The 16,796-nt window shown below is 39.8% G+C and overlaps 1 protein-coding gene across 3 annotated transcripts in view; it reads left to right on the top strand.

The window, feature by feature from the left end:
* The window catches only part of LOC132829064 (DNA-binding protein RFX2-like), a 128,187-nt gene extending 113,339 nt beyond the window's left edge, over positions 1 to 14,848 (top strand). For all 3 annotated transcript variants that reach the window (XM_060846356.1, XM_060846354.1, XM_060846355.1), the window contains 3 exons: positions 6,573 to 6,726; positions 9,209 to 9,251; positions 9,866 to 14,848. In XM_060846356.1, coding sequence (XP_060702339.1) covers positions 6,573 to 6,726; positions 9,209 to 9,251; positions 9,866 to 10,011 — 343 coding nt within the window. In that variant the 3' untranslated portion in view covers positions 10,012 to 14,848. The remainder of the gene's footprint in view (positions 1 to 6,572; positions 6,727 to 9,208; positions 9,252 to 9,865) is intronic.
* The last annotated feature ends 1,948 nt before the right edge of the window (positions 14,849 to 16,796 follow it).

The raw sequence follows: 16,796 nt of genomic DNA, 5'->3' as shown, positions 1-16,796 counted from the left end.
CTGAATCTTCTCTGAACTGTTTCTAATGGAATTAGATGTATATCACTTTTCAAACGCGATCAAAACTGTACACAGTATTCCAGATGTGGTGTCTGTAGGCCATATACAGCTACAGTAAAATTCCCTACTTTTTATATTCCATTTACACTTTTGATAAACAATAACATCCATTTGCCTCCCTAATCAATTTCTGTATTTATAATCCAATTTTTAGTGATTCATGTTTCAGGACATCTAAATCTCTCTCACCAGGTTCATAGTCTTCATTTTCTTCATGGTTTTCTGTTCTTGCTGCCAAAGTGAACAGGTTCATATTTTTCCACATTATTGTCCACCTGGCAAAAACTTTATCCACTTGTATCCCTTTGGAGACCCAATGATGATTTACTTTCTTTATTATTTTGGTTTTGTCAGCAAATTTAGCAGTCATGCATTCAGTTCTTTTGTCCATGTCACTGATATATATTGTAAATAGTTAAAGTCCAGCACTGATCCCTGTGACACTCCATGAGTTACAGATTTGTAGCTCAAAAAAAGACTAATTTGTCCCAACTCTGCTCCTTGTTTGCTAACCAAGTATGCATGGTTATTTGTTACCTACCACATCATGTGTTCTTATCAAGGTGAATAAACAGGAACCTTTGATGTGACACTTTATCAAATGCTTTTTGAAAATTCACATCTACAAGTTCCTTTTCATCTCAAGTGCTTGTTACTTCACCAAAAAAACTATGATAAACATGACTTCCTGTTCACAAAGCCATGTTGACACTGCGTGGTCACATGTATTTCTAATTATTCTGCTATTACCTCCTCCATAATTGATTCTGCTATTTCCCTATGACAGATGTTAGAATAAGTAATTTTTGGGACCATGTGACCTAACTTGCACTACTGTCGGCTTCCTCCCAAGTCTGAAAAGCGTGGTTTCTGGGGACATAGGAGCATCAACAGCAAATCTACTATGTTCTGTTTTTTTTTTAAGATTAGATTCTCTACATTATGGAAACAGGCCATTTGGCCCAACAAGTCCACACTGACCCTCTGAAGAGTAACCCATCCATACGCATTCCCCACCCTATATTTACCCCACTAATGCACCTAATACTATGGGCAATTTAGCATGGCCAATTCACCCTAGCCTGCAAATCTTTGGATTGAGGGAGGAAACCAGAGCCCCCGGAGGAAACCCACACAGATACAGGGAAAATATAGGCGAAAGTGAGGCCTGCAGATGCTGGAGATCAGAGTGGAGAGTGTGGTGCTGTAAAAGCACAGCAGGTCAGGCAGCATCCGAGGAGCAGGAAAATCAACGTTTTGGGCAGAAGCCCTTCATCAGGAATGTGCAAACTCCACAAAGACAGTCACGTGAGGCGGAAATCAAACCTGAGTCTCTGGCACTGTGAGGCAGCAGTGCTAACCACTGAGCCAACGTGCCTCCGGAGGTGAAACTGCTTGTGATGTGGTCTTCCAAGTCAGTGAACAATGATTCAGTGTTACTGCTCTGATTCCAGGCCCAGCAGGTGTACCACCTCTATTTCCAATGCAGCAAAAAACTGGGTCCTCTCTCTGGCGAACAATTTCATGACCATGCTTCAAATAAAAGCAGAGAGTGCACCTTGTTGACCTCTCCAGTATTTATTCACTCATCAATACCCCATCTGGTCTTTATAGCATTGCAGTGTGTGGGAGTTTGCTGTGTGAAAACAGAATATCGCATCTTTTACATTACAACAGTGACGACACTTCCAAAGCTTTAAGTTTGGTCTAAAGCATTTTGGGATATTCTGAGGTTGTGAAAGGCACTACATAAATGCAAATTTTTAAACTGGATAAGTTATAAAACTGTAATCTTTTATTGAATGTTACTTCTGCTTTTATACTAACTAATTGATAATGGTTCAAATGGCTAATGTTTCTAAACTTCTCTTCCTGTAGTTTGCTTTTGGCTCATCTTGCCTCAGATTAAGAAGACTTTTGTAGGTTTTTTTGAGTTCTGGTTTGCGGAATTCTTCAAACTGAATTGCGAATGTATTTTCTTATCTCCAAAGTTATTACTTTGTGAGTATGTCAAAAGAGTATTTGCAGTTTTTTTTTCCTTGAGTTGGACTGAGTGTCCACTGGTGCCTGTCCTTATGTGAGTGCTCATAATGAGAGCCAGCAGCCTATTAGACTCTGTAAAGCAGCATGATTTTGTCTATGGACAGTCACACAGGTGCACCATTGCAGTAGGAAGTTACTGGATAGAGATCAGGGTAAACAATAGTGAATTTATCCAAGAACCCCTCAGAATACTTAGTACGTTTATTTTAGTGGCGTTCTATGTTTTAGTATGGGATGGTTTTTCAGGAGTTTGCTTGGCTGAAGCCTAGGCTCTCAACAAATATAAATTGCTGTTCAGGTTACACTTATTGAAATCCCATTGTAGGACTCTGGGTACCATTGTAGAACAGAGGGACCCGGGGTTCAGGTTATAATTCTTTGAAATTTGCGTCCCAGGTAGACAGGGTGGTTAGGAAGGCATTTAGCACGCCTTCCTTCATTGCTCAGATCTTTGAGCGTATGAGTTGAGACGTCGTGTTGAGGTCGTACTGGACCTTGGTGTACTGTGCAGTTCTGGTTGCCCTGCTATAGGAAGGATATTATTAGATTGGAGGGAGTTCAGAAAGGATTTCGTGGGATATTGTCAGGAATGGAGAGTTTGAGTTATAAAAGTAGGCTGGGACTTTTACACTGGAGCATAGGAGGTTGGTTTTTATGAAATCATGAGGGGCATAGATAAGGCAAATAGCATGATCCTTTCCCAAGGGTAGGGAAGTTCAGAACTAGGAGGCACATTTTTAAAGTGAGAAGAGAATGTTTTAAAAAGGACATGAGGGGAAACCTTTTTACATAAAGAGTGGTTTGTGTGTGTGATAAACTGCCAGAGGAAGTGTTGGATGCAGGTAGAAACAACATTTAAAGACATTTGGTAAGTACATGAATAGGAAAGATTTGGAGGGATATGAGCCAAATTCCAGCAAGTGGGGCTAGTTTAGTTTGGGAACATGGCCAGCATGGACTAATTGGACCAAAGAGTATGTTTCCATGCTGTATGACGCTATGACTGGCCTGCAGTTTCCTGCTTTCTGCCTCTGACCTTACTTGAATAAAGCTATCTTCTAACCAGCTGTGACTCTTCTTGTATCTAGGGAATTTTGGAAGATTACAACCAATGCACCCACTCTCACCAGAGCAACTAGTTTTTAAGACCCTGGGATTCAGGCCATCCTGCTCTGGGAACTTGTTAGCCTTTAGGTCTAATTCCTGGAAGTTCTTTCCTGACTGAGATTATTTTAGGCTCCTCTATCCTGTTCACCTTTTGATTTTCAAGTATATCTGGAAAGTTTTCTGAGTGAAGACAGACATAAAATACCTATTCAAAACCACCATTTCCTTTTTTTGTAAATTATAAATTCCCCAAACTCTCTCTAGAGGTCCAACACTAGCTTTAGTTACTTGTTTCTCTTTAAATACTTATAGGAACCCTAACTATCTGTGTTTTTTAATATTACTAGCTAGCTCTCTGTCATATTGTGATCTTCCCCTCTTTTTATTTTCTTTATTTTCTTCTAATCTAGCTATAAAGATTACAGATTTGTACAACATTTTGTTCAATCTGATGAGAGCTCTAGATTCCTTGATGATGCATCCTTCTCAAGTAGTTTCTCTTTCTCACTGGAATAAATCTTTTAGCGTTATTAAATATCTCCTTGAAAGTCTGCCACTACAACTGTACTACTTCTAACCTAGCTTCCAAGTTTACTTGAGCCAGGTGTAACTTCATACCTTTATAAATACCTTTATTCAGGTTTAAAACATGAGTATTACATCTGTATGTCTCCTCTTTAAACTAAACATGACATTTTACCACACTCTCATCTGGGTGTTCCTTTATATGATGTTATTAATTAATCTGTCCATTGCATATTACAAATCTACAATAACCTGCTTCATCATTGGTAATAGAATGTACAGTTCTAAGAAATTATCCCAACTATATTCTGTGGATTCATGTAATCTGTGATTATTGCAATGCTTTTCTTATATGACCCATTTATTTCCTACTGTATATTCTGTCCCACAAAAAGCTCCTGATTAGGGGCAGATAAACTACTCCCACATTTGATAAGATGCTACATATTCAGCTACTTAACAAGAGCCCATGGTGTTGGAGGTAGTATATTAGCATGGATTGCTAACTAATAGAAGGCAGGGAGTTAGTATGGGGCTATTTTCATGCTGATGACCTGTGCCACAGGGATCAGTGCTGGGGCCACAAATACTTAGAATACATTTTTTAATGACTTGGATGGGGAAAGTGAATGTACTGTAACCAAGACTGCAGATGTTATATAATGTGGGGAATTGTGCACTTTGGCAGGAAGAGGAGAGGAGCTGCATATTATTTAGATTGAGAAAGGCTATAGAAAGCTATAGCACAGAAGCTTTTGGAAGTTCTTGTCCATGAATTGCTAAAAGCTAGCATCTGGGTTCAGTGAGCAATAGGGAAGGCAAATGAAATGTTGGCCTTTATTTCAAAGGGAATGAAATATATAAGGGAGGTTTTGCTAAGTAAAACTATGCAAGGCATTAGTCAGATCTCCGCTGGAATACTGTGAATAGTTTTAGGCTCCTTGTCTGAGGAAAGAACTACAGGTGTTGGAGGCAGCTGAGAGAAAGTTCAGTAGGTTTGTACCAAGAATAGAAGGACTGTCTTATAAGGAGAGGTTGAGTAGATTGAGCTTGTACTCATTGGAATGTATGGAATGAGAAGCGACCTTATTCTTCAAGGATTTGAAAAGGTAAATGTGGAAAGATTGTTTCCTCTTGTGGTAGAGCCTAGGACCAGAGGACATAATCTTAAAATAAGGGATTGCACATTTAAGATAGGAGATGAGTAGGAATTTCTTCTTTTGAGGGTTGTGAGTCTGTAGAATTCTTTATCACTGCTGTTGACATTGAGTCATTAAGTATATTCAAGGCTGAGACAGACAGATTTTTAATCAGAAATGGAACCAAGGGTAATGCAGAAATGATAGGAAAGTGGAGTTGAGGATTATCAGCTCAGCCATGATCTCAATGAAAGTTGCAGCAAGCTTGATGAGCTGAATGGCCTACTTCTGCTGCTATGTCATAGTCTAAATGACCTCTTACTTTTCGTATCTCTTATTTCTACCTAACTTGTTTCTACACCTTGCTCTTTCCAGCTAAGGCCATCTCTCACTACTGTACTAAAGACATCTATCATTAACAGAGCTACCCCGCTGCAATTTTCCAACTTCCAATCTTTACCAAATGTCAAGTCTTCTTCAATATTCAGGTCCTAGCTTTGGTCACCATGCAATCACTTTCCTGCTTTCCCGTGATTGCACACTAATTTTTGCCCTTTTTTTAAAAATAAGGGTTTCACCCCATCTCCCTTTGACTCTCCTCCCCCTCCTGCTAACTCTACGCTGCTTTCTGCTGAATCTTTTATGCCAACTGCCCTCCTTTTTAACTGTTGTCTCTGTTCTCTGAGATTTGCTGGCAGATAGGAATCATCATTCTCAAAATTGGTATCAAATTACAAACGGCAAGGACAACTTCTGTAGATGCTTTTTGAGCTCCAAAGCCAGGAACTGGTCAACAAGTGTAACAGGATTCTAAAATGTTAGAACAGTTTTTCGAAACAGGACTGTGCTTTTACAAAATAATTCATATTCTATTTATCTACATCACATGGGAGATTACTCCTTTATCAAAGATTGTTAATTTTTGAAATATTTATGAACAAGAAGTCACCATGTGTGATGCCAAATATGCAAAGTCATCGAAGAATTTCCATGACATATTTCCTTCAGGGTCAACTTTAAAGATCTTTTTTAAATCCCAATGTTTGTTTTATTGAAAAACAATCTATCCACTTTTCTGTTCGCATTAAAAGGATCTTGTTCCAAAGGCTTTTCCCACAGACTCTGCTCATGTCCATGTGCAGTCACAGGGATTCTCAATGATGAATTGTTTCCTGCCTGGTGACTTGATCTGTCCCTGCACTGGGTGATCCGTCACTTGCAGCCAGTGCAGTGATCAAATCACAGAATTGTCAAAGGTGCCAGATTCAGCTCTCCATGTTTGCTGGGCAATGCTACAAATCTCTGCATCCTGGGGAATAGCAGAAGCCCCTTTCTAGAAGAATGTGGATGGGTTGGTGAGGACAGGATCAGGCTCAACTGTTAATACTTGCATAATAATACTCCCCTATAATGGGATAGCTTTGCAGTGCCACCTCGGAGTATTCACGAAGAATCTGCAGGGTCAGTATTGAAAGTCCGGTGAATCAAAAACTAGGCAGATTTGTTGGCATCCTGTGGGAGCAAGCAAGAGGCTGAATTAACATCTAGTATTAAAGTGAAGAGTCCTAATGGTTTAAGAATGAAACTATACCAATGGCTTAGAAACTTTGTTCTTCTTGACCGGTACTCTGAATAAGAGATGTGTTTAATAGTTGACATTATCTGTTTAAAGATGCTGACGACATGCTTTTATTTCAGCTCCATGGTTATTCGAGATCTGACCTTGCGCAGTGCTGCCAGCTTTGGTTCCTTTCACCTGATCCGGCTGCTTTATGATGAATATATGTTTTATCTGGTAGAACATCGCGTAGCCCTAGCAACGGGTGAGACCCCCATTGCAGTGATGGGAGAGGTAAGTGAAAAGCAAAGTGGCATTTAAGGCTGAAGGATTGCTTTCTAGAGAAGTGAAAAATATGTAGGCATGTTGGGTGAAAGGAAAGAGTTAACAGAGGGCTGCTTCTGTGCTGTAAAATAAAACCTAATTTTATGTGCACATTAAATAATTGAATGAACATTCCACAAACAATGTATGTTTACATAATGTATAAAAATGTGCTAAATTGCTTCGTAAAACCATAGAGAAAGCTGTTACCAAACCAAAAAAAACTCTTGAACTTATGGAGTTCGATCGAGGCAAATATGAAGTGATGCATTTTGGGAAGTCTAATTCTAGAGCGAATTATACAATAAACAGAAGAGCATTGGAAAAAGTTGATGAAAAGCAGAGATCTGTGAGTTCAGGTCCATTGTATCCTGAAGGTGGCTGCACAGGTGGACAGAGTGGTCAAGAAGGCATATAGTATGCTTGCCTTCATCAGACGGGATATTGAGTATAAGAGCTGGCAAGTCATGTTAAAATTGTACAAGACATTGGTTCGGTCACATTTAGAATACTGTGTACAGTTCTGGTTACCACATTACCAAAAGGATGTGGACGCTTTGGAGAGGGTGCAGAGAAAGTTTACAAGGATGTTGCCTGGTATAGAAGGTGCTAGCTATGAAGAGAGGTTGAGTAAGTTAGGATCGTTTTTATTAGAAAAAAGGAGATTGAGGCGGGACCTGATTGAGGTCTGCAAAATCATGAAGGGTATAGACAGGGTGGATAGAGATAAACTTTTTTCCAGGGTGAAGGATTCAATAACGAGAGGTCATGCTTTCAAAGGTGAAAAGTTTAAGGGGGCTACAGGTGGCAAGTACTTTACACAGAGGGTGATAGGTGTCTGGAAGGTATTGCCAGCAGAGATAGTAGAGGCAGGCATGGTAGATTCATTTAAGATGCATCTGGACAGATGCATGAGTAGGTGGGGAGCAGATGCTTAGGAATTGGGTAACAGGTTTAGACCGGGTCTAGATTAGAAAGGTGCTAGAAAAGCACAGCAGTTCAGGCAGCATCCAAGGAGCAGTAAAATCGACGTTTCGGGCAAAAGCCTTTCATCAGTAACAGGTTTAGACAGTGGATTTGGATTGGTTCATGCTTGGAGGGCAGAAGGGCCTGTTCCTGGGCTGTAAATTTTCTTTGTTCTTGGAAAGGCTGAACATTGGAGTCAGGTTTAGTGGGATTTTGGAGGGCTTCAGTGGCTGCTGGACTTTGGTTGAAGACAGTGCAGGAGCTACTGTCTGTTCATTCTTTCATGAAATTCTCCTATTCTTTTATTACTCTACACTTCCATTACCCCTTGAATTAAGTGGATTGAGAATCCATTTCAGAGGGCAATTATGAATTGGTCACACTGCTGTAGGTCTGGAGTCACGTTTAAGTCATAACTGGTAAGGATGACAGATTTCCTTTGCCAAGAGCCATTAATGAACAATGTAGGTTTTCACAAGAATTGGTGATAGTTTCATGATCTTTTCAATATAGATTTATTAATTGAATTTAAACACTATCAGCCACTGGAGTGGGATTTGCATCCATGTCCCCAGTGTGTTAATCTGAGTGCATGGATTACTGGTCCAGTGACATTATCACAGCACCACCATCTTCCCTTACATTGTTAATAGCCAAGGAGGAGCATCAATTTGATCACATGAATAGACAGAGGTGAGGCTGGACATAAGACAGACAGGCTGGGACATTAGAGCTGGATTACGATGAAGCTGTGAGGTTGTGGGGAGGTAGAGGTTCTTGTGAATAATGATCCCCATATCTATAGATTGTGTTGTCAAGGAGTAGTATGTAAGTGAAGGTGAATGGACTGAGTTGGAGGGAAGGGAGAAAATCTTAGTGATAATCCTATAACAAAGATGGGGCTTTTAATTGAGATTCCAAGAAAGATTTTTGGAGACAGACAAACATATGAAAAACATCCTGCTCTCAGCATTTCACTACCTCACAGGTCATCCTACCCCATGGCCCCAAAGATGCATACATTGAGAACTGGCCTGTTTGGTCACATGAAGATCACAGCAGGAAGTCATGATTCTAAATAGATGTCATTCTCAAATCAAGGGACACGTGACAATGACATGTCATTTAAAAATGCCATTTTTTTTTGTTATAGAACAGCTGGCCAGTTTAAATTGAATCACTAGAATGTGAAGATTATAGAACAGCTGGCCAGTTTAAATTGAATCACTAGAATGTGAAGATTTCTCCAAGTTATGTAATTCTGAACCAAAGTGTCAGGGAGTTTTAATGGTATTTGTTATTTTAATGGTATTTGTTATTTTAATGGTATTTGTTATTTTAATGGTATTTGTTATTTTAATGGTATTTTTAATGGTATTTGTTATTTTAATGGTATTTTTAATGGTATTTGTTATTTTAATGGTATTTTTAATGGTATTTGTTATTTTAATGGTAGTTTTAATGGTATTTGTTTCGTTTCGCCTAGTTTGGTGACCTCAGTTCGATATCTCCTCTTCAAATGGAGAAAGGTAAGAACTTTCTGATTATAATATATTTAGTCAACCTGTTTAGAAATGTTAAGACAAAGTCTGTGCCAGGTGGGATTTGAACTCAGACCTTTTGGCCTAGAGGTGGGGATACTATCACTACACCATAAGAGTCCCAGCGACCTTTAGGTTTCCTGTGATATCTCCAAACATTGGCTGTGGAGATGTCAAGGCCACACATGTGATAATAATTACAAGAAACCTATAGCATCTATTTTAGTTTGAGCCTCTTAACTAAAGAAAAGTATTAAATGTTTATTCAGAAATGTATCTGAATCTTCAGATACATTGTGTTTTTTTCCCAAATGTATCATTTAATCAACTAATCAGTCCTGAAATAGGATAATGGATGAAGGTTTAGTTTCATAATTTATTTGAAAGTAGTCATGTTGTACATGAAGGAATCAGGGTAGGAAGAGAATGTAAAAACGTTTACTGACATGTCATATCTGGGAGAAAAACAAATTTGGTTTTCAATTGTGAGGTACTTGGATAGCTTTAGTTTCTCGCTGACCACATCCCTCTTGGGGTGGAACTTAGATTCCAAAGTCCAATCGATGATATTTTGTGACAGCTTAAAATGAATTTTTGAACAGATGACGGCAGTGGAATGGAGAGTGAGGTGGATACCGATTCAAGAGGAGTGACTGAGCCTCCTGTCAAACGTGAGCGTGTGGATCTCAACCATTCCCTTCAGGAGCTGGATGCTTCTGCTCATCAGGAATTGATGAATTCAATATAATCTCATTGGACTGAAACCTCCAGTAAAGCATACAGATTTGTCCAGGACTCCAGGTCAGGAATAGTAACCCATTTCCCAGGCTTTGGCCGAGGCCTGCTTAAGACCACAGAAACTAAATGTACAAAGTACCCAGATTAGTCCTGTGTATGACTCACCCAGTCCTCATTGACTGGTTGTGGTGGTTGTTGACCTGGCTGACAAGCTACCGGGCAGTGATGATCCACCAGGAACAGCATCGGCCAAACGAGTCCTTGTCCACTGGAATTAAATAGCTGTAGCTGCTTAGTGTGCAGAGACTAAGGGAAATATCTTGCTATGACCATTTTAACACGAGATGAAAATGGTTTAGGTTTTTAAAGTCCAGATTCTGCTTTAATTCATTATTGCAGAACCACTGGTTGGAAACACTGACCTTCACGGGCCAAGGCAGCTGAGAGTTTGACTGACAACTAATTTGAGTATGGCAGGAAACTCCATGTTCTATTTCTGTAAATACAAGAAAATGTTTACTTTTGTAATTGTTAATGTATTTTCCCTGCCCCTTGTCTGCTCCACTGCAATTCGGAGACTGACAATGTCGCTCCAATCTATCTTCACATCCGCTCCTGAAGATTTAATTCCTTTTGTTAAAAATGTTCACTATGTTTGTGCAAAGGAGTGCACCTAGGCCTCTGAGAATCAAGCTTCTGCACTGCACACCGACTGGAAAACTCCTCGACTGCCCATGAGTCACTGGATTAAAGGTAGGATGTTATTGGGCAGAGTGTGAAATCTTGTCTTTCCACCAGTTCTCATCCTTCAGCTGGGAGAATGACTAAATGGAATCATGGAATAATCTAGTGACAGCTACCTCTGGTTAGCAAGGAGCATTGAGTAGGAGTTGAATTCACCTATTAGCTTTGCCCAAGCTCCTCCAAGATTAGACAGATTGGTTCGGTGTGACTTACAGAACAAGCCAGCTTGGGCAAGCATTTCTCAACATGCTGTTACTTACTGCAGGAAAATTGCCTTATTTTAACCATTACCTAGTTAACAATGAGCCTAGCTAGTCAATATATTAGCTAGTGATGAGTTAATTGCATGCCTTTAGTGGGTATGGTTCTATTTTGTGTATCAGGGATACCAGTACATGCATTATACTGTGCCTTAGGGAAAATACTGGGATATTCAATGAAATGTGCCTGCACTGGTCTGAGACCCAGCGACTGTGAACTAACTTTTAAAACCTGACATTTATACTTATTTTTGTTACTGACGATTCAGCAACATCAAATGTATTGCTTACAATTGCAATCACAAAATATAACAAAGGAACCTAAGAAAAGTACGTCGCCTACTTCTCCCTCCAGTTTTGGTCACGTATTGCAATTTTTAAAAATATTTGATACAATCCTTTATTATTGGAAAGAGGCCAGAGCATAGTATCTGGAGTCTGCAGCCTTACTTGCTCCTAAGCAGGGCATTTTTGTTTGAATTTTGATGATGAACAAGTCTGACTGTGATTGAGACCGGATACAGTACAGTCATGAAAGTGGGACTCAGGAAGGAGAGAAATGGTTGTGTGGGTTTGTTCTTGCCAGGTCCTCTTCTCCTCCATTGTCACTGTTTTTGACTGTGATTGGCTTAGTTCACCAAAAGCTCACCATCTTACTGGCAGTAGATCCATTTTACACACACCACTGCCATACAATGGGAAAGCAAGCAAGTTTTGCGATCAAGTGGGTTTTCTTTCTTTTCTCTATCTCCACTTCCCAAACAAACTACTTTTTGTTTGAAAGTAAATTCAGAGTTTTGCATCTCTCCAGTGGGAGCTGTACCTATGGATAGTCCACGTTGGAGAGATATGTCCCAAACACACACACAGACACAACACTGGCTGTTCAGGGTGCCGAGTTTACCTATTGTCACAAGTGCACTTTCATTTTACTATAGTTGTTAAACATTTTCAGTCTATTCCCTGTTGAGACTCTCACCCAAGGGTTTTTGTGAAGTTATCAAACAGAAATAAAGGCTTTCATGTGTATTTCTCTGCTTTGTAAGGAATTGCCAGGCAGTTAATAGGAGAGATGTTGGTGTGTCACGAGTTAATGTCTTAATGTTGTAATCATGACATTGCATGGAAAAACTGACAAGTTTTAATGCTTTGAAATGACCAAGTTTCTGTAAAGGTCCAATTTTGTCATTTGATCTTAAAGCATGTGTCTGTCTGCAGAGTGCCATAACTTGGTGCCTGTTCAGTCAATGGTTCAGCCGCTGTCTCTCACTGACCAGCAGTGTTGTCACTTGCACCTGGGAATTTGAACCAGAATCATGAAGCTCTGTCTCACCATAGAAAACTTCTCAAAACTCGAATCTACTGTTTACACTCTACTCTAAACTTAGTCATAAAGTTTTTAACAAATGTGCTGGAAAGTTATTAGAGATTGTACACTGATAGTGATGCCAATTTGTGCAGCCAATCTATGTGATTGGCTAATTTTGTGAATTGCATTTAAAACAATCTTTTACCTTTTTCTGAATCCATACAATTCGACACAACAATACATCTAGACCTCAAAGATTTTGTATCTACTTTGAACGTGATGGTGGAGGTGAACTAAATTAATATATTTGAAGTGAATAGTTATCAGAGTGGCCTAGTCCATTTAGGGGTTTACAAATGTGCTTTGGAGCAGTTAAATTGGAATCTACCAGCTTAAGATTTCACATGGATGCCAAGCCCAGTTTTGTTTTAAACCAAAATTTCTCTTTAAATGTTCAATGTTTCTAATCAGTTCTCTTGCTGAAGACAGAAAAGATACATTCAATGTCATTTTCCAGGGAATAATTTTGTTGTCAGCTCTTTGCTTCTTTTTTAAAAAAACTTAAGAAAAATCCTGATGTACATTTTTTTTACATGTATTCTCTTCTTTTGTAATACCCAAGTGCTCCCAAAATAGGCATTCTTTCTTTAACCTACCACTACTGATGGTAACTGTGTTGTAAACTTTTATTTTATGAAAATGCACAATTTTGCAACAGAGCAAAAAATGCCCACATCAGTTGGCACAGGGTTGCTTTGCAAAGACAAAGAATGCAGGCTTATAATTAATGTTGGAATAATGAAAAATGCTGACTATGTTTTAAAACTTAAACCTCAATGTATGTGGCATGTTCCTTGGTGCAATGCTTTGGGCTCTGCTGCCTGTTGTAGTTGTCCACTTTACGTTTAGCTTAGATCAACGCTGGCTAAATCATAACTCTATTTATCCACTTTGGTTCTATATTCTTTCATACCTTGCCTAACAAATACCTTCCAATCTGTCAATACTTTGAGTTTCATGCTGTAAATAACACCCAGAATACAGTGGTCCATAAGCTTGTCACTTCTGCCTGAACACAGTTGGGCTTGCCGTTAGCTGTGCTGCCCTTGTTCCTGTACTTGTGCAGTGATTCACTGAATGTCAATGCCACCTTGTGGACATTGCCACTGCTCAGTGATGTCCTAGTTGTACACATTGTGTTAACCAAAACATTTTCCTGCTCCTGCTGGATCACACATCTCTGACTTGCTGCGACCACTCTGTGCAGCTTTGCCAGCTCTGAATATTGCAGCTAATGTTGCTGCATGTTTCAGTAACATTCAATAATGGGACCATTGTGCACATGATTCTGATTTAAAGATTATACTGTGGCATGATTCCTGATGGGTAACTAGAGGAATGTAACCGAGTTGTGAGATCCCAGCCCTAGGGTGCTTGTGAGATCCAGCTGTTTGATCAAGTTTCATTCACTATGGTTGATGATTTCCTCTGGGACTGAGAGACTGAACATGCGTGTGCTTTCCTGCATGTGGTCTGCATCCCATTTCTGGTGAATTTAAGGCTGAGAACCAGAATGTGCTGGGAATATAGACTGTGTCTACAACATATTGCATAGTCTCACACTGTTCTCCCTCTATGTACAAATTTGATGGAGTGTCAGTGATGTTATAACACCCAGTGTTAAGCCCATTTGTACCTGGCAAGCATACTGAGGTGACTGGTTCTCCGCTCATTTCCTGTACTTCAGTGTCCACATCTGGAATTGGTGCAAACCTTGAAAAAGTGAATGGTCTTTTGTAGTAATATGTTAAATGGTGCACTATTTGGTTGGGTGGGCAGTGACATTAACCAGGCAGCCATATTCACTTCATTCCACATGTTTTCACTCCGGTGGTGGATGTCATTCTGTTTACAGACCTTTTTGTTTAGCCATTAGTGACTGAAATGTAACTGAATAGAGGTACATTTCAAAGATTTAGGTAAGGGATGTAGCAGTTCAGGGAAGCCACAGTTTGCTGCAACAAAGATCATTTCACTATGGATAAGTGCAGAGCTGCCCAGAGAAGAGCCTTCTCACCAGGTAAGAATATGCTGCATAAAAATATGATTTATTTGAAATAATTGAATAATTTAAATGTTGAAAGAGGATTTACCCCCAGTAGCAGCTCATCCTTTTGTTAGAAATTGAAATCCTTTACAGCGTTCCTGCCTCTTTTGCATTAATGCATTGTCAAAGCAAGTAACCCCTGAATATTGTCAACTGGTAAATGAGATAACTGAATTAATTTCAACTTCTGTGCTCTGAAGTGTCTCATTGGGAATGTTTTAAGATGTATAGATTCTCTGCTGTTTGCATATTCTTTGCATTTTTAATTTTCAAACCTAGGAATGATACCAGTTGTCTGTTTTTATTCTTTTCATAAGCTGTGTAGTTTATCATACCAAGTGACCTTGGTCAGTCTAACTTACAAGATGAAATTGGTTAGGGTTATCTGTAATATGTGTATAAATTGATGTAAAAATTGAAATTCTAACATTTTGTGCATTGTGATTATTATTGTTGGTTTAAAGCTTTCTTGAGATTTGGTACAAATAGAATCGCCTAAGGAAAATTCTGGGATTTTTGTGTCATCATTCACAAAATACCTGTTTTGCATACTTTGTTTTCCAATTGCTCCATGGCCTCTTCATTGGATAACTATTCACGTGCAACCCTACATCTTTCACTTTATTGGGTATTGCTGGAAATTTTGTCTCACTCTTTATTCCCCACTCCACTCCCCAAACAGCATCCTGCACAGATTGCAGTCACAGCTACACATCTAGTCGACACCTAGTAGACCAGACTTGTAAAGATGGCTGTCTGAACCAGCCCATCACCAGAGTCCTAAATACAGACCATCCCCAACTGGAAGATTGGGGATGCTCCTTCAATCTGCGAGGTATGGTTGGAGGGGTAGCGAGTTGTGCAAAGATGCACACAGCCTGGTGCCTGCACCCAGGAGTGGCAACTGTGGGATGATAGAGAAAACTGCAATGGATGGGACATTGGCCAGGTGAGTATGGGAAAAAGGGGCTGTGAGTTGGGGAGAGAGTCAGGGCAAAGAGACCCTCTCCTCCCCACACAGGCACTGCTCCCCTGAGGAGGCAATTAAGATGAAAGAGCAGCTCCCCAGAAACAACTTTTGCTTTCTCAAAAACCTTTTCTCTTTTCGCTCTTGTTGCTGAAGAGTAGAAACACTGATTGGTCAGCCTTATAGCCGCTCTGATTGGAGATTCAGGAGGAAAACTCTGATCTGGCAGCCAGATATCCAGAATTGCCTGTCACTGCTCGAGGTGGATTTAACATCCCTGTAAGGAAGAGTTTGCCTCTGCATCCAGTATTGAGTTTTACAATCCCAAGTTTACAATAATGAAGATGACCTTTATAGAATACAAAAGATATCTCCGATACCATTGAAAGAGTCTTGGTTTGTTATGAATCAATAATTTTATATTAAATGGAATAGATTATTTTATAAACCAGTGGATATTATTAAAATCTCATTCCTAAGATTTTGAAACTAGGCAGTACTGAAATTCACGAGGAAGCAGTCTGTCATTCCCTTCCCTTCCTTGACTTCTCCATTTCATCTGGCTTGTTTCTGGGGTCGTACTGATAGTCATTACAAATATATTGACAGCTGATACACTTTTCCACACCCTGAATCCTGCAAGGACCCCACTCCATTCTCAAAGTTTGTACATCTCTATCACATCTATTCTGATGGTGTAGTCTTCCATAGTGGCATTTCCATAATGTCTTGCTTTTTCCTCAGGGACTACGTTCCACTGTTCAAAAGCATGATGGTTGGCTGTCAGCCGAGTCTAACCATTTGCCACCCTTGTCCTTACTTTCCCACCAACTTCTGTGTTCAAAAAATCATCGTGCCATTTCCACCACCACCAAACACATCTCCCCCCCCAAAACTATGTCAGCTTTCCAAAGTGGCTTGTCCCTCTGATTGGTGGCTCAGTGGTTAGCACTGCTGCCTCGCAATGCCAGGGACTTGGGTTCGATTTCAGCCATTGTCTGTTCAGAATTTGCATGTTTGAATGCATTTGCTCTGGTTTCCTCCCACAATCCAAAGATATGCAAGTTAGGTGAATTGGCTATGCTAAATTGCCCGTAGTGAACAGGGATGTTAGGTTAGGTACATTAGTCAGTTATAAATGTAGGGATGCTATTCTATGATCACTTCTGCAGTCTCTCTAATGTATTTGCAACTCTCCAGCTGAGGTCCATAGACTGCCTGTATAAGTCTTGTTCCCACCAAAGTGCATCACCTCAAACGTCTCTGCATTAAACCTCATCTGCCACCCACTCCACCAACTTGTCAGTGTGCTTTAGGAGTCCCACCCCACTGTCCTCACAATTTACAATTCTCCCAAACTTTGGGTCATCTGCTAACTCTGAAACCAAGATTCAAATCATTAATATAC

Source organism: Hemiscyllium ocellatum, chromosome 28 (genome assembly GCF_020745735.1).
Source record: "Hemiscyllium ocellatum isolate sHemOce1 chromosome 28, sHemOce1.pat.X.cur, whole genome shotgun sequence".
NCBI lineage: Eukaryota > Metazoa > Chordata > Chondrichthyes > Orectolobiformes > Hemiscylliidae > Hemiscyllium > Hemiscyllium ocellatum.
The sequence above is the reverse complement of the archived record's forward strand: the minus strand, read 5'-3'. Positions and strand labels throughout refer to the sequence as shown.